This window comes from Pseudopipra pipra, chromosome 6 (genome assembly GCF_036250125.1).
Source record: "Pseudopipra pipra isolate bDixPip1 chromosome 6, bDixPip1.hap1, whole genome shotgun sequence".
NCBI classification, from domain to species: domain Eukaryota; kingdom Metazoa; phylum Chordata; class Aves; order Passeriformes; family Pipridae; genus Pseudopipra; species Pseudopipra pipra.
Genome location: NC_087554.1, coordinates 39,223,642 through 39,242,228, shown reverse-complemented (window position 1 = coordinate 39,242,228; position 18,587 = coordinate 39,223,642). Strand labels below are relative to the sequence as shown.

At 36.1% G+C, this 18,587-nt stretch overlaps 1 protein-coding gene across 5 annotated transcripts in view; it reads left to right on the top strand.

Moving 5' to 3' along the window:
* Positions 1-18,587, top strand: part of BAZ1A (bromodomain adjacent to zinc finger domain 1A) — a 74,571-nt gene that overhangs the window by 34,943 nt on the left and 21,041 nt on the right. For 3 of the 5 annotated variants that reach the window (XM_064658589.1, XM_064658590.1, XM_064658588.1), the window contains 13 exons: positions 3,325-3,426; positions 5,639-5,726; positions 7,429-7,563; positions 8,104-8,206; positions 10,187-10,353; positions 11,141-11,236; positions 12,575-12,713; positions 13,165-13,311; positions 15,704-15,799; positions 15,927-16,151; positions 16,792-16,957; positions 17,230-17,343; positions 18,430-18,554. In XM_064658589.1, coding sequence (XP_064514659.1) covers positions 3,325-3,426; positions 5,639-5,726; positions 7,429-7,563; positions 8,104-8,206; positions 10,187-10,353; positions 11,141-11,236; positions 12,575-12,713; positions 13,165-13,311; positions 15,704-15,799; positions 15,927-16,151; positions 16,792-16,957; positions 17,230-17,343; positions 18,430-18,554 — 1,703 coding nt within the window. The remainder of the gene's footprint in view (positions 1-3,324; positions 3,427-5,638; positions 5,727-7,428; positions 7,564-8,103; positions 8,207-10,186; positions 10,354-11,140; positions 11,237-12,574; positions 12,714-13,164; positions 13,312-15,703; positions 15,800-15,926; positions 16,152-16,791; positions 16,958-17,229; positions 17,344-18,429; positions 18,555-18,587) is intronic. The other 2 variants (XM_064658593.1, XM_064658591.1) reach the window with 1 other exon arrangement.

Below are 18,587 nucleotides of genomic sequence, written 5' to 3'. Positions count from 1 at the left end.
AAAATCTTCATCAGAGGTTCAAAGTCAGGATTTTGTTGCAACGTGCTGTAGTCTTGTACCTAGAGCAGTATAACTAGCGTGTTGTTAACGGTCTTCAGATTGCTGTTTTGTCATTGAAGTTTTAGTCAGATTACAGAAAATATTTGCAATTCCAAATGGGCAGTTGTTACTGGTCAGTAGAAGTTGCTTGTCAGTGGCAACCTTCAAAGGTGTGCTGAGGTCAGCTTTGCTATCAGGATCAATATACTGACAGGTTACCTCTGTGTGAGGCTTACCCTGGAGCATAAGGAGACCATAAAATGATTGTGTTATTTAGCTAGCATTGTTCAAGGGAGCTTTTTCTGTTCCTAGACTTAGAGAGAAAGAGAAAAGTCACTGCCTCTTTTGGAAAAGTGGGACAGCATTCATTTTTAGATGCCTTTCTGATCTTCTAACTCTAAGTATTTTTCTGTGCAATTTTTCTACTTCCCTTAATACCATAAGGTATAGGTAGCTCCAGCAAGACTCAGACCACATAGTATAGGCAGTTGTGCCCTGGGCAAGGTACTTGAGAAGGACAAGATTGAAGGAGCTGGGGTTCTTTAGCTTGGAGAAAAGGAGGCTCGAGGGGGACTTAACCTCTCTCTACAACTACCTGAAATGAGATTGTTCCAAGGCGAGTGTTAGTCTCTTCCCCCAATTAATAAGTGACAGGATGAGAGGAAATGGCCTCAAGTTACACTAGGGGAGGTTTAGGTTGGATATTAGGAAAAATTTCTTCACCAAGGGTTGTCAAATGTTGGAATACACTGCCCAGGGCAGTGGTGAAATTGCCATCTCTGGAAATATTCAGAAGGCATGTGCATGTGGCAGTTGGGTCTATGGTTTAGTGGTGAACATGGTGGTGCCAGGGTAATAGTTGGGCTCAGTCTAAGAGGTCTTTTCCAGCCTTAACAATTCTGTGATTCTAAGGTCTCAGAAGTTTCTTGGTAAAGCTACCTTAATACCACGCTGTCAGAATACAGCATAGCAGTACTGTAAGAAGAAATCTGTGTCCAGATCATGTGGTCACCATGCCAAAGTAATTGAAGGCCTGATGAGATTCTTACCTGTCAGTGGTTCACTATAAACCCATCCAAAAATGCAGGGCATTGCCACAGGTACTAACCACATTTACTTGAGTGCATTAGAAACTAGTGTAATATGAGTGAGTCAGTTCCAGTTTTTACCTACTAAATTACAAAATACTCTATTTTTTTCCTCTGGATCTGGTTGTCTGTCAGAGCTGTGCTGTGAAGATTTGCCATGTGGGCTCTGTGCTGTGAAATGGGTCTAACCCTTGCTAACTCTTGTGTGTTTTCTATAATACTTTATAAAGTAAAATATAACCAAACATAATATTACTTTTATGCCAAAGCAGCTAGATAATCTGTATAATTTTAAAAACTTTCTATGTGTACCGAATGATCTTTTTCTTCCTCTTCTGTACTAAGCAAAATTTTGACTTTAAATTTGGATTTATGGAGGAGGATTTCAGGAATATGTTCACTTCTTGGGATAATAATTGGAAACTCAGACACTAAGCAGAAAAAATGTAGTGTCTTGGAAATTAGGTTTGGGCTATTGCATATGATTCACTGAAGTTGAGAGAAGGATTTACTCAAACTAAAAAGTAAAGATTAATGATACAAGAATGGAACATTTGATTATACTTTGGGCCCTGCATTTGACTGCAGACAGTATCAGAGCTTAGAATGTATTCAAAAGGTATAAATAAGCTAATTTACTTTTGGTTTAACACTGGTACTCTGCCTTTTATTTTTTATCTGAACATTATCTATTTGTGTCATTCTTCAGTTTATTAGATGAAAGGGCTGGAAACACAGGGATGTATGGTAAAGAACAAGTTTGTATTTTATACTATCCAGAAATCCCTAGTAACAGCCTTCATAACTTCATCTTCAGTCTCAAGATAGGAAAGCTAATCATGGAAGACCAAGTCATGGTATGACCAAAATACGAAGACTCTTTCACCAAGCTTATGTAGAGACATTAAAATCTTGCCGGTGGATATACTGTACTACTTTATATAAACAGTTTATCTCTGTTTTGCTAATATGACTAGCTGGGTGGGTTTCTTCTATTATATTTCTTTCCTTGCTGAGTACCTTTCTCTGCATCTCGTGTATGTTGTTCACAGGGCTAAAGAATAGCAAGTGGTATATTGGTTAATTTTGGTACAGACTCCACCTTAAAGCATTTTGTAAATGCCAGAAGGACTGACTATGATGAAATGCATAGTTCTAAATCTCCTAGTTCATCCACATAACAACTACTTCAACTTTCCTTACTGATGAAATAAGATGATGATTGAATTCCTGATAAAACAGTACAACTGGATTACAAATTGCCACCTAAGAAAAGTTAGTTCTGTTGTTTAATAGCAAAATGCAACATTATTTAAAGAAAGTCTCATTAGTTTAACTCTGTTCATGAAGTCTGTCCATAAATGTACCATACTTTTAAAGTATATTGTCTATGGCAAACCACCTCTCTTCATCTTTTAAAGGAATGAATCTTATTTTGGTAGCACACCAGACCTGGGTGTTATTCTCCTAGGAAGAGGTGTAAAAACACTTTACTCTTACATTAAAACTGAAGAAATATATTGCATGCAGAGGAAAAAACCTAGTTCTCTGTAATGCTGGCTGGAAAAAGGAAATGCACAATAAAATACATAACCTGATAAGCATTTATTTTAAAGTGTTGATGCTTTGCCTTATGATCTCTGTTATTTTCAGAATGTTGTTGGTGAAGTTGTTTCTGAATTGGTATTTTTGAAAAATATTTTAGATGCTTTATATGTTTTGCGATGTGATTGGTAGCTCTAGGGCTAGTATTTTTATTCATTTTATTTAATTCTGTCTTTTGGACTCCTTCCTCATCATCTTTTTCTTCTTTTTTCTGTCCTCCCGTTGCCATCATGAGTACTGAGAATATTAAGGAGATGACTTTCTGAGGGATAAGGATGTATCATTACTTGTCTTTATTTCTTTGTTCTTCCTTCCCTTCTTATCTCCTATCTCCCTGCTAAGAAAACCAACATCCCTGATCACTTTTCCTATTTCTTCCAGGAACTGGTTTTGATGCAGATTTAAATATTGTAGCAGCAAAGTTGGCACAAGTTAATAGGTCCTCTTTGGTACCACTGGAAGTTACAGCCTGTATTAAATATAGATTGGTATTTTCAAGAGATCCATTGTGTAGGCATATGAATATATTAAATGTGTGCAATAAAAGGCTGATATTGTGTGAATATAAACTTTTTTTTTTAATTTTTTTTAGGCAGAAGAAAGCCATAATTGAACCTTCTTTGTTCAAATACAAAGTCCAGCCTATTAAAAAACATTTGTATGAACCTGTTATCGTTAAAGCATCTCAACTAAGGTAAAAATTAGTATGTTAAAGTTAAAATTGTACTTTATACTTGTGAGTTGTGTAAGCTGTTTTTGATATAAAATAGCATTTTAAAACAATGTTAGAGCTATTAATTAAAAGCACTGGAACAAAATACTTTGCTACAGGCTTTCTGTAACAAGGGTTTGAAGCTTTACTAGCATTAACACAGTTACCAACTCCTTGCAAATCTCTGCTTTCATTGACGCACAGATGAGACATGCTGTGACTTCTGATACCTGTGGCTACTGTTGTGATTGATGGAGTAGGTGGAAAAAAGTTTGGGAATCCTGTTCTATAATATTAATAAACTATTGGCATTGTGAGTGCTTTCTATGGTAGCGTTGCTGGTTTGAAATGCTGGAGCAAACCAACTGGCAATCAGACTGATTAAAATAGAAAGCTGCAGAGTTTTTGCTTCTTAAATAACAATTTTGTCTTGAATTAAGTTAAAATATGTGTTTATAATAGATTGTGCATCAAAACTTTATAAACTGGATCCTGTAAAAAAACTTAGGTGATTGCAAGTCATTTAGTTCCAGCAGGAATCAGGATTTGATTTTTTTCTCCTGTATAGTTAGTTTTTTTGTTCTCATGAAGTAGTGTGGGTTCCCTGGAGTGCCAGGAACCATTAGAGTGCCCACTGTCCTCTGTAAGGAGTGCCACAGCGTGACCAAGCAATGTGTGAATTCACCTCCCCCTTGTTGGCTTGTCTTCCCATTTGAGAGATGTGATGCTGCTTTTGTGCTGTCCTTGTTTTCTTGTTTGTTTTCCCTCTCTCCTGAAACAGTCCTGTCTTTGGGACAGGAGCACAGGTGGTGTTCACCTCAGTTCCTGCAGTAGCAGGGATAAATGAGGAGTAGGAAAACTCATCAATAGGTGGCTAAAGCATTGGTACTGCCAGCAGAATTTTGGTTTTTTCAACCATGGGACAAATTCTATGGTACCTAGCCTGCTCGAGTCAGATGGGCTTCATCTATCTAGCCAGGGCAAAAGATCTCTAGATTGTTAGTTGTCGGGGCTGATCAAGAGGGCTTTAAACTAGGTTTGAAGGGGGAAGGGGTTAAAACCAGGCTCTCCAAAAAATGAGCCTAAGGGTGGAAAGCCTGAGTTAGAAGTGAAATCAGCAGCCCAGCTGAAGTGCACATACACCAGTGTATGCAGCACGGGTAACAAACAAGAGGAGCTGGAAGCCATCATGCAGCAGGAAAGCTATGATGTAGTAGTCTCCATCACAGAAACGTGGTGAGATGACTCGCATGGCTGGAGTGCTGCCATGGATGGCTAAAAGCTCTTCAGAAGGGTTGGGCAAGGTAGGAGAGATGGAGGGGTGGCTCTGTATGTTAGAGAGTCTCTTGACACTGTAGAACTTGAGGTCAGTGGCGATAAGGTTGGGTGCCTGTGGATCAGAATCAGGGGAAGGCCAACAAGGCTGACATCCTGGTGGAAGTCTGTTATAGACCACCCAATCAGGATGATGAGGGTGATGAATTATTCTACAAGCAGCTGGCAGATATCTCAAAATCACCAGCCCTTGTTCTTGTGAGTGACTTTAACCTGCTGGATGTCTGCTGGAAACTCAACACAGCAGAGAAGAGGCAGTCTAGGAGATTCCTAGAGAGTATGGAGGAAATTTTTTACAGAGAGAGTAATCAGGCATTGGAATGGGCTGCCCAGAGACGTAGTGGATTCACCATCCCTGAAAGTTTTTAAGATGAGACTGGATGTGGCACTTAGTGCCATGGTCTAGTAACCGCAGTGGTAGTGGATCAGGGTTGGACTTAATGATCTTGGAGGTCCTTTCCAACCTGGTTGATTCTGTGATTCTATGAATCAGACTTCAGTTTATTTGGGAATTTTAAGAAATATTTGGCTGATCTACCATGGATGAATAGGTCGTGGAGTTTGTATGTGTTTATAAAAGAGGATATATCAGGATCTTCAAAATGAAAATTGCAGATGCATAAACCAACTGTTTAAGTATTACTTGGGTTTTATTTTATTCGTAAGGAACTTTTTAATTCAACTGGAGTTGCAAAGAATGGCTGTTAGTTACAATATTAAGGATGTTATTTATAATGAAGAAAATAAGAAAAAGGTAAATGGTATGGTCTGTTACATGACTCTTGCACATATTTTCAGCTGTACTTAAACAATAATTAAAGATGTTAGTTGATAATACTACCTTTCTTTCCTACTACAGCCGGAGGAAACATCTCTTTTCTCGAGATAGACTTAAACTTTTTCTGAAACAACACTGTGAACCACATGATGGAGTAATTAAAACTAAGGTAAGTAAGAAGGAATAATTTATGGGATAGAATATTGACCCTATTTAATATTTTTTTGCTCTTCTCTACAAGCTGCTCAAGCTTCTTTTTTAAACTACCTCAAATTTAGCTTTTTGTAATTATAATATACCAAGTTAGTATTTGACTTTTCCAAAATAAAAGATGATGGTACTTGAACTTTCTGCGTAAAAACAGGTTTTTGTTAACTTCTACTTGTAAATAAGATGGTAATTTTTCTGTACATGAAGTAGAATTCTCTAATTGTTTTTTTTAGATACCAGTTTAGAAAAGTCCTCAAAATAAAAAAGGGAGCATTTACCTAGAAAAATTTTGTTTATTGAAGCATAATATACTTTTGCTTAGTCTAACACATGAGTTGTTTTCATTCTTCAAGATATGCCTGATACTTCTAATGCAAATAAAAACAAACTGTTTTTGTTTTGGTACAGTATGCCAATACTATTGTGTTGTAATGCTTTTGATTGGAAAATGTTTTATGGTAGGTTGAATTCAGTCTTCAGTGAGACATCTTATGAGATGAGATATGATATTCAGTACAAGTTCAGACTGAAGTTCACATCTTAGTGGAGGATGACTGAGAATTTGTTTCCTTGTGCTCAAGGAATTGAGCAGCTTTTCCCACACTTACCAAGTAGGCAGCAATTCCCCTTGCCTTGCCTGTTGTGCCACAGGAGATCCTGGACTCTTTCACTATGTATTGCAGACTTGACCCTGAAATCCATGTTATCTTCTTGTTTTTAGAAAGAAGCATGGTTTTTTTTATTTGTCTGGTACTTTGTTGTACAGCCATGTAACTGCTCATTCTGGACAGGAAGGGTTGAAGAGATGAGAGCATCAGTGAGAGTCTTGCCTCTAAAAGTTGTGGAAAATAGCAACAGCAATCAATTTCTGAATAAGTTTGTAACTTTAGAGTCTGCCTCTTTTAAAGAAATGGAAATAAGAGAAAATAGAGCTGAAAGGGATAAAACACTCCCTTCCTTGGGCTTGTTAGTGATCGCGTTGACCTAGCTCACTGTAACGCATTAAGGACTAGTGATCTGTTAGTGACACTTTCTGGAGCTTCAGGAAACTTGTTATATTCTGTATATGTTTGCATTTGTCATCTTGTCTTTGTTTGAGCTTTCTGTGGAGTGCCTTGTCCCCTTGCTGATTGCCTTGCATTTCAGTTATGCAAACATGTCACATTTGGAATGTCTCCTCTTGTATTGCATGACAAGGGCAGACTTCCTGAAGGCATCAGGTTGAGAAAGGAGACTTGAAAAGAAACTTTGAGAATTTTGAATGATCCTCCTCCAGAAATGAGTATCGTAGAGAATTATGTAATTGTTCGATAAGTTAATTTTCTGACTTTATCAGTCAAAAGGCATTCTTGACACTTTTCAATAACTTGCTAGGATGACTGTGCCCAGCTGTATTTGCTAAAAGGCATCTAAAGAAATAGCATCCTACCAAATGAAGTGAAATTCTGTTTTCAGATGTGTGCTGTATACGTTATTATCCACTTTGTAGATTAACTCTACACTTAGACTATTTCAGAGCTTTATTTCTTATCCAAAGTTAACCAGTTGTCAGTCTGGTTACTTTTACTGTCTTCTGTTAATTAATGATTCAATAATTAGCTTATATTTATGAAAAGGTAAGAATTTCACAATGAATATCTGTTTTCATCTTTCTTACTAAGGCAACATCAATTGAAAAATACAACCTAGCAGAACAAAATTTCTCCTACTTCTTTCCTGATGACCCACCCACATTTATCTTCAGTCCTGCAAGCAGACGGCGAGGGCGACCTCCAAAGAGGGCATCTACTAGTCTTGTAAGTAATAACGTTTTTAATCCCAGATGAAGACACATCAACATAGTCTTCTAAGTTCTGGATGGAATTTCCTGAATTTTTAGAACAGTTGAAATGCAAGGTTGACGTCATGCTTCTTTACTTTGAGGATGAATTGAGATATATTACATAATTGCTATTAAAGTAATTGCTTTATAGTTAAGCCGGTAAAAGGGACCATATTTGTTATGTTATCTTCTTATTTTTATCTTCATTTCTGTGATCTCATCAAGAAACTAGCTTTTCAGTTGGGAAGATGCATAGAGTGAGTACTTGTCCCTTCTGGGATTGATAAATAATTTGTTAAAAAGCTTTAATTTGAACTCTGAGGTACAATTATGTCACTTACCCTCAGATACAGATATATCACTTGCCTGTATTTAAATATGGAGAATCCTGGTGCTCTAATCTACTTTATCTTGTTCTAGAGAACAGTTGAAAAATTGGGAATATCTTTTGCTGGTCATTTCACTGTAGTTATTATTTTCTTTTTTTCCTCTGCCCCTCCAAATTTTCAACCAGGAGGACAATATTAGTGCTAAACGAAACACCCCAGGAAGCAAAAGTAAAGTATCAAGGGAAAGGACAAGGTTCCAGAAGCAAAAGGAAGATACGCCAGCCATGGGTAAGTTGAGGTTTAGTCCTATGACCAGTAGAACCAGTTTTTGCAGGTTTGAGAGCAGGCTATAATTACAGTATTTTTGGGGTTGTACCTTTCAAATGGAAAACTTAAAAAGACGCTACTGCCACAGCACTATTGCAAAAATTGCTCCTTTTAGTGGTTAGAAGGGTTGTTTCCTGATCTTTTTTCCTTTTTTTCGTTTTAGTTTACTGAACTGGGGAAATGTAGGAAGCTTGTGGTCCAACTTGTGTTGATTTCTATCTCAGATAAATAAAGAGCTAAAAAATTTTTGCAGAAGTCTGAGTGATGAAATCATGCAAAATTTTACCATCTGAAGGTGTATCAAAACATGAACATGTAACACAAATCAGTATGTTGTATGAGGAAAATGCGTAAATGGAAAAACTATCTCAAAATTTAAAAGAACTACAATACATTCTGAATTTTTCTGATTAAAATATCACAAATCACTTAAGAGATTTTTAGTTTGGACTGACTGAATAATTTTGGCTTAGTTTTGACCTGTTCCTGATCAATATAAGCTTGATTTCAAAATAAGTAAGGGGACCTGCAAGCCTATGGGTTTAACTAGGTAAACTGGTGTGTCTTCTTGAAGAGACGAAGTCTAGACAAGGAGATATTCTTCTGGATTTTAAGAACTTATGTTGTTCCGAAGAAAAGGCTTTAACCTCTGGAAATATTTTAGTGAACTTCCAGTTTCAACCTGTCATTTCCATGAACATGGAATGCTTTAGGATGGCAAGGACATCTAGAAATTACCTAGTCCAACATCTGTTTAAATAACTGCAGAGTTGTCTGATGCTGCTTTAGGCCTTTTCTTCATAGGAGACAGGACACTAGAGTTTTGTGTTATCCATTAAAATTGTGTGCGTCCACTTTTTTGCACAACTAGCATCTACTTGTTTGTGTGCTGGAAATGACAGTATAGAACAAGGTAACAGCTGATTAACATCAAAACTGCTTCCTCTCTTGTGTGAAGGCTAGTTAAGACACATTTTCACAATGTGAAAAGATAGCAAAATACCAGGTACCTTGAAAGACTTGCCTTCTCAGTATGTAGAAGATTCTGGAGGGATCAGCTTCACTGCATTTGTTTGCTGGCTGAGAGACACGGCTGGCACGTGTAGTAGCTATCTGTAGAAGCAATGTAGCACATTTTCCAAATTTTATAGGAAAATGTCTTTTTTTTCGGTATTATCCACTTGGTAAGAGTGGATCTCTTTTCATTTCATTCACTTGTGATCCTAACTTTCCTGTTTATTCAATTAAGACAGTAAAACCCCCTTTTATTTGTTAGCCTGTGTGTAGGTTGACAGGCATTGTCTGTCCACAGAAAGTGGAAATTTGTATCCTGCTGTTCTTCTGCAGAGGACTACAAAGAAATGTGCATCTCCTCAGGCAATAACATTAAAGTTCAGCTTAAACTGTGTAACTGAAGTAAAACTTGAACAAAATGTACTGAAATACTATGTAAGTTTCAAGTGTATTGACTTTTCAGTAATGCAGTAATAACTAAATACTTAAAAATCACCTATTTCAAGGTTTTTACTATCCCAGATATTACATGATTATATGCCACACGTGGTTGTGACATGCTTTTATTAATCAGTCATTACTAAATATCTTGCTGTAATTATACATGGTTGGAATCAGTTCTCATCTTTATATGTCACTTGAGGGAAACCAATAAAACAAGCAATAAACTTCTGTATACTCATAAAACCAGATAAATTTAGCTTTATTACAGTGATGAGAACCTGTAGAAGATGTCTAATACTTAGGCTTAAAACTCTGATTGTCTGAAGAACTTTCAAGTGTTTGAATTTGTGGTTGGCATAGAAACAATTCAGTCTTCATAACAATATCTTTTTCATATGGTAATTATAAAAAGTTCAGCCTACTTAGCAGTTAAAACTAACATTTTACAAAAGAAAAAATAACTTTGTTTTTTTCCTTTTGTAGCTTTTGAAAAAGCTAAATTAAAACAAGAGAAGGCAAATGCTATAGAAGCTAGGAAAAAGGAGAAAGAAGATAAGGAAAAAAAGAGAGAAGAATTGAAGAAAATTGTGGAAGAAGAAAGGATGAAAAAGAAAGAAGAGAAAGAGAGACTCAAAATAGAAAAGGAAAAAGTAATGCATTTGAAGTATATGTGTTTCATATAGAAACAGTATAACAGGTTTCTAGTTTTCTTGTTTCTTAGTTATTATCTGTTTCAAGTTGTTTTCCATTAACTGTTTTCAGTTCCTAGTAAAGCACTTCAGAAGAATAGACAGTCATAAGATTTGATTGTGGGTTTGTATTTCTGGTTAACATTGTCTATAATTTTACTTCACCAAAGTTCACTTTACTTCAGAAGTAAGGTCTATTTCAGTGTGGTGGATTGGATTTTCTTCTCGCTGGTAATGCATACAGTTATTTGATTTGGTGGTTATCTTCTGTTTGAGTGTTAAAGATGCTGTACTGCATCAGATTCACAGCATATCAAATGGTTGTGGGTTTCCTTGTGGATTCTCTTTGCTTGCTAAATAACTTTTTGTCACTTTGAATATGAAGAAATTATATATTCCACAATATTTCACCACAACCACATCCACTATATTTTGATGGTCTTTTTTGAGGCAACTTTCATAAATATTCTAATTTTTAGATTTTTTTCTTCAGACACTTCCATTAAAAACAAAACAAAACCCAAAACACCCCGAAACAAAGGCAACAACTAATCACAACAAAGTATCATGACATTTAAACATTTTTGCAAGTATAATTTTATACAAAATAAAAATTAATACATTACTTCATTTTAATTAAATGTGATGCTTTACTTTTCAGTGTGATTGCATAGTAAATGGTGCAGTTTTAGAAACTGCAATAGGGCCATCTGACAATATTTTATACACAATTGTGGCGTTTTTTCAGGAAAGAGAGAAGCTGCGTGAGGAAAAGAGAAAATATGTGGAATACCTGAAACAGTGGAGTAAGCCTAGAGAAGATATGGAGTGTGATGATCTTAAGGTATGATTGAATTTGGAATAACTCAAGCTCATACTTTGCAAGGACCCCAGGCTAGATTTCCTAATGCAGAGGCAAATCTAGATCTGATTGGAATGCTAGGGGCTGTGAATCACCTGCAGTCATGTAGTAAATACTTCCCAGTGGCAGTGCTAATAGGATCGTCTGCGTCTGCATTTTCAACCTCCAGAAAAGTTTTGCAGGCTGTACTCAGTCTACACATGGAGCAAATGTATGTTTAAAGTGCTGACATTAGAGTGGAGGGTATTGAGTATGCCTGATTTTTCTGTTAAATATACAAGATGAGCTCACCTAGAACAAACCCAAGTTACTTAAAAGATTTAAGTAATGAAGAAACCAAATTTTTGGCTGCAAAAGGTATAAAGGACATTGGCTTCTTGCTTCCTGTCGCATTCTTTTGATTGGAACTCTAGCAATATATTTGTTTAATGAGCATTTTTCGGGACAAGAATATAAATAAAGATGAATTTAGGTGGAGGCTGCTTTTTAAAAAAATTCTCTTCTATGGAAATTGGTGAAATACTTTACTATGTTCCTATGAAGCATAGCATTCAGCATTCTTCTTGTTAATGTTTGTGAACTACCATAGTTGTGGAAAGGAGCTGTCATTCTGGAAATTGTGCAACTCTGTCTGCTAAGAAACATTGAAAAGACAAATCTTTAGGAGTTACATCAAGATAGTAGTTTCAAAGTCAAACAGTGTTAGACACTGTCATCTGTGATGTGGAGGTGGTGTCTCTGTTAAGTGGTCTTGTTACATGGTTACATGAGCTCCCTTTAAAATACCTTCAGCTGCTGTAAGTGCCTTACTAATGCAAAAAGCTCAATACCAGAACGTGCAGTCATCAGACATGATCTTGCATATCCTAGTATTAGAAGGGCGTGTTTTATGTGAATGTGTTGGGTTTTTGTTTGCTTGTCTTCACAAGCAATCATGAGTAACTTTTAAGAGTATGTTTATTTTTGCTTGTCTAGACAGCATACTGAAATTCAAAACTCTTGTGAAATAATACAGGTTTACAGGAAAAATCTTGATAGCAAATGGTTGTAACTTGTAGTGAGTTTGACTTCCTTTGTTAAAGATACAAACTTCATGAACACGAATAAACTTTTTTCTCAAAAGTTTTACATCCGAGTTGCATGCTTTTCAGTTTCTAAAGTTAGTACTGCCATAGATGTTACTGTGCCTTGCAGGACCCTTTTTGGTAAAATGTAAAGAAACCCTACAGATACACTCCTTGGAATAATAAACTGGTTTTAATCACTTGTGTACTCTGCAGAAATCAAGTAGGATATTAAGTTGTCCCATTTGGATTGCAGGAACTTCCCATTCCAATGCCAGTGAAGACAAGACTTCCTCCCGAGATCTTTGGTGATGCTCTGATGGTTTTGGAGTTTTTACATGCTTTTGGGGAACTTTTTGATCTTCAAGATGAATTTCCCGAAGGAGTAACTTTAGGCAAGTTGTCGTTTATGTGGCAAGGAGCCCCAGTTTTGTGGTGTCTGTTCTTCTACCGAACAACCAAACATCTTAAGTGCACCCAAGTACCACTGCTACAAAATTTTCTGTGTGGCTTTAATATATTAGTGCTTACAGATGCATATCAATCCAGTTTTCTCTTCGCAGTCAACTCTGCAGTGTTTGTAAAATCAAAGTTAATTTCAATGTACAAGTTGTTATTCTACTTACTAAAATATCTATTTGTACTTTATTCTCACAGTTATATATTAAAATAATGCTATTTTGTCAGCACTCTTTCTGACACCATGTCCTCAGGAATATACACAGTAAATTATGGAAAAGTAACTTGATTATCATACCTAAAGGAAAAATAATGTTTTCATTCTTCAGTACATAATTGTTTTCCAACTTTGTGGCAAAAGTGACGCTTCTTAAACTTTATTCACAGAGGTTTTAGAGGAAGCTCTTGTAGGAAATGACACTGAAGGCCCACTATGTGAATTGCTGTTTTTCTTCCTGACTGCCATCTTTCAGGCAATGGCCGAAGAGGAAGAGGAAGTGGCCAAAGATCAAATAGCTGATGCTGAGACCAAAGGTCAGATCCTTAATTTTACTGCTGAAAAGCTGAAATGGTACTGGAATTAACTTCAAGCTGCATGATTTATGGCATTCCTTTGTTTAACCTTATCTTATTATGCATGGATATTGTATGTAAATGGGCTTGGTTTTTCTCTTTTGTCTGAAATTAAAGCTCTAAACTGGGCATGGAGTGCAAGGGCTGAGGGGAATAGAGAAAAAAGAAGCTCACTGTTACAACAATTGTATCCAGCAAAGCATAATAAGCTTTTAACAGCACTGCTTATGTTTTGGAGGTGCAGGAAGCGTCTTCACCTTCCTCCTCTTCCTCCAGCACTGTTAGATGTTTCTCCTGAGGGTCCGGAAACAAGTACTTTTCCTAAGTCTCCTCAAAGGTCTTTATGTGTATCTATTAAGAAAAAACCTGGGCCTAACTAGATTAAAAATCTAAAACTCCCCAGCACAACTATAATGGAGAATTCAATATTCACCGTTTTTCAAGACTGGGAAGTATGCATCCACAGCTCCTAGATACTACCATGTCTCTTTCTTTCAGTAAAGGGCCTCACAGTCACTCTGCCTTTGGTCTTTGCTCTAAGGCTGAAGTTGCCCCCATTTTCAGAGGTATTCAGTATCACTAAACCCCTGATCAGAAGTGCAGACTTAGTTACAAATTTACATGGTCTGGTGTTTATGGACTGACAAATTTGCTGGCTGTTTAAAGGAGAAGCTTTGGCCCTTCCTGGTAGTCTTTATTTCATTAGAGATAGGTAGGAACATAAGAGCAGTCCCCATTTGAGGTCAAGTGAATTTTGTGGTGCCTCCACAAGACAGGTATGTGAGGTACAGGAAAGTTCTTTTAATTCCTCTCTTGAAGACTCTGTATTTTCATACTTAAGATTTATGTCCAGTCTATAAATTATATAAATCATGAGCACTATCTTCAGCAATAGAGGCTGCTCTTTGTAATTGAATAAAGTTACAGATTTGATATGGTGTTAAAAAATTCAGACTGTGTTTTAATTACTGTTGAATTTAGCAATTAACCTGTATTTTTTTGACTACTGAGCATTGCTTTGGCAATACAAGGAAAGATTCCTTTATCAGGTATCATAGAATAGTTGATTAGATTCTTTATTATTCATAGGACAGATCAGAAAAAATGTAATGTAACTTTCATATTTTAATTTGACTTCATGGGGCCGGCAATTGCAAAAATCTGCTGTTTTGTTTCTAGTTTAGCAGAGCAATGGGTAAGGCACTTCATCTACTATGTTTTACATGCCTTGGAACTTCCATTTCTTGTCACTCTTGTTTAGACATCTTCTTTACCATAAAAGAATTACATGTTCTTGGCTTTGTATCTGGTTAACCAAACTCATAGTAGTCAGCATGTTTTCTCAGTTAAATTCTGTACAGGCAGTGTTTCTGCAACAGAGAACACCATGGGTGTAGGGTTTTGGGATGTACAGTACTTTCTCAAACGGTGTTACATAGATACAGTGAGAGAGGAGGTGCAGAGGTTAATTTTGCAATGTCTGGGTGACAGTTTTCAAACACCATCAATTGTCATAGAATACGGTTGTGGATTTGCATTTTATGTAGTCTTAGTTTGGATTTGTGGCTCTATATTAACTTGATGACTTTAACTGCTTATTTATTGATTTGGATTTGAATGACGTGAAATTGTTGAAACAGCATTACATGCTGAAAGAATTCTGCCAACCCTCTGGAGAAATACCTGTAAGTGCTGAGGAAACTTCTGTTTAAGAAACAGGAATTTGCTGTTTCTGCCTTTCACTTCCCTGCTTTCCTGGTCAGTTTGCTTAGTGTGATGTTCATTAAGTGCAGGTACTTGTTTTGGTGAAATACGGTTTATTAGTAATGACTTAGTCATTGTGTTTGTGCAGAACAGGCTGTATCTAAGTTAGATAGAAAGTATATGGTGAATGGTGATAGCCAGTATCAAAATATGTGAATGGTTTGGATTGTTTCCTAAAAACAAACTTATGATGGGAAATAATAGTTCATTTGAGGAAAGGAAATACAGGTGTTTCTTGCATTGTTACTTGTTTGTGCTTTCAAATGTGTTTATGGATTTGTTTTTGCTGCCTTTTGTGTTGCCATTGTGCATGTTTTGTGTTGTGGTTGCTTTAACAGCTTATATGCTGTTCTCCCTTTATGTAGCATGTGGTGCATGTCTTTAGCTTTTAGTTGGATTTTTTTAGTTGCATTTAAAGATATGTAAATTTTCATTTGGACGATGAATTGAGTTTTGAATACACTGATGCTTTTGTAAATATCGGCCCTCTTTTTGCTTTGCCTGCAACTTTTAAAACACAGCTTCCTTTCCTCCCCTCCACAGTACAAGTTTTAATTTGCACTAGAATAAAGTGTTTATTTCCTTAAAGATTTAACAGAGGCTTTGGATGAAGATGCAGACCCCACAAAATCTGCACTGTCTGCAGTTGCAACTTTGGCAGCTGCATGGCCCCAGTTACATCAGGGTATGTGTGGGTTTCACTTCTTGTTTTGTTACTGTTCTTAATTTGCTGTGTATTTTAAATAACATTTTTATATTTATATACATTTAAATGCCTATATAAAATAACTATACATTCTTCTCAACTGTAGGCTGCAATTTGAAAAACTTGGATCTTGATAGCTGCACTCTTTCTGAGATTCTCAGACTTCACATTCTAGCATCAGGTGCTGATGTAACATCAGCCAATGCAAAATACCGTTACCAGAAACGAGGAGGGTTTGATGCTACTGATGATGCTTGCATGGAGTTGAGATTAAGTAATCCTGGTCTCTTGAAGAAACTTTCAAGTACCTCAGTATATGATTTGTTGCCAGGTAATAAAAGACAATACATGTTAGAAATTACTAGACTGCTTATTAAGTGATCAATTTTAGAACTGGGTTCAGACCAGTAATGGTCAGAATTTACTGTATCATAGAATAATTTAGGTTGGAAAGGACCTGTAGAGGTCACCTAGACCAAAACCCACTCCTATGCTTCACCCCCACAAACAGGTCCCACCACATCAGAGATTGCAGAGCTAGACAGTCTTATTACTTCTGAGTTGCCTTTTTTTAATCTCATTTTAAAAATGTTAGTTTTACATGCAGGAGGGGATCTCTCTGGGAGAAGCATCGAAGTGTTTGATTCAGCCCCTCTTTTTTATGTTGTTCTGGTTTGGGTCTTTCATTCATTATTTGGAAATGGAGAAAACAAATACCATCTACTGTTCCTTTATCTCTGTTTTGAAGATAATATTGCATTTTACTACTTGTTTTGGTGATAAAAGTTAATAAATTAAAAATAAAGGCAGATATTTCAGGAAATGTCTCTTTGCAAGTACAGCTGGTAGACTGCAAATGTTTGACTGTTCACTTGTTCTTGAGTGAGAACAAATCCAGTCTGGAGTGTGTAAGAGTAAGGCTTATTATCAATTATATAATGAAATATAAACGTTGGTCTGAATTTTATTAGGAGAAAAGATGAAGATCCTTCATGCTCTCTGTGGGAAACTTCTGACTCTCGTCTCCACTCGAGATTTCATTGAGGACTCTGTTGATGTGCTACGACAAGCGAAACAGGAGTTCCGAGAATTAAAGGCAGAACAGCATCGCAAAGAACGAGAGGCAGCAGCAGCAAGGTAAAACTAGGATATGGAAAACTAAATTTTGTTGCTACAAACGAGATTAATTCCTTGGTTGCAGAAGGCATGCGAGAAACAATAGTAATGTTTCTGTTTTATGCTGGTTTCTTGAGACCGTAGACAGGAATGAAACTTCGTTGTGCTAAATGTTGTGCTTTCTCACACTAGTGCTATTTTTGGATTGTGCTTTAGTATAAAAGGAAAAAGATGTGGACAGATCAGATAGTAGATTAATTGCAACTGGTTTTCTATATCCTTCCTACTACTAGGATACGTAAGAAAAGAGAAGAAAGGTTGAAAGAACAAGAGTTAAAAATGAAAGAAAAACAAGAAAAACTGAAGGAAGAGGAGCAAAGAATTCCTGCTGTAGAAATATCTGTTGGGTATGATACATAGTATTACTGTGGTATATATGATACAGCACTTTTCAGTGACATGGCCAGACCTAACCTATATGGTGTTTGTTGACTTGATCATATGCAAAAGTATATTTTAAGTATGATTTTATTTTCTTCCTAGTGTTCTATAATTGGTTTATGAAAGTGATTTTTACTATACTCATAATTATTTTGGAAGCTTGTCAAGAGAAACTTACAAATTCTAATTTGTCTTTTGCATTGCTCTTTCTTGCATTGATTTAATCTCTATGAGTATCTTCATACAGACCATTGTAGTTCATTATCTTTTGAGAAATTGATCTGAGCTAGAAAATACTGACCTCACATAAGAATTCATTAATCAAATTTCATAGCATATTTTTTTCTTTTAAATGCTGTGTTATGCCAGGTGATTTCCATAAAACCAAAATTTTTTTGTTCTGTTAATAAAACTGCATGTTTTCAGGTGGTAAGATTCAGGCACATGCAGCTGTATATGATTCGAGGAAAAAAACCCAAAGTGTGCATACAATACTATGTCTTTACCTGCTTGAGGAAGGTAGTTAGTTAAATAAATATGCTTGTAAAAGGTGAGCATGGGCCAAAGATAGATTTGTGCTATGTTTTGGAAATTATAATTGAGAGAAAATAATAAAATAAATGTAATAATTGCATGTGGTTCTGTAAGTTTTTAATTATAATTGTTAGATGAGGCAAAAATGTGAAATAAGCATATTTTGAGGAGGAAACGTTTTTTAGACATGAAGAAAATCCATGTCAATAGAACTACGCTAGAATGTCGCCAAAAAGGATCTGATTATAATAATACTCTTCAAATGAAAGTGTGGATACCAAAGAGCATGCTTTAGTCTTTAATATGGAACTTCCATTTACAGTTCAATGTTTTTTTTCTGGGCTTTAATATATTAAGTTTATTTTTTAAAAGCATTATAGATATTTTACTAGCTTAAGTACTTTCAAGAGAAAAATATTTTTTGTGTCAAAGATGGCATATTTTCTTGTATATTTTTTATCATTCAGCTTATGTGTGGTTTGTTGGTTAGTCACCTTTTGATTTTTTTACTGTGTCAGGGAAGAGGAACGAGAAGACCTAGATACTAGTACAGAGAGCAAAGAGATTGAGCGTAAAGAGCAAGACATGGACACAGTGACAGAGGATGAAGAAGAGCTGGGACCAAACAAAAAAAGACGAAGAGGTAATGCTATAATGTATTTGTTTGTGTACTTGT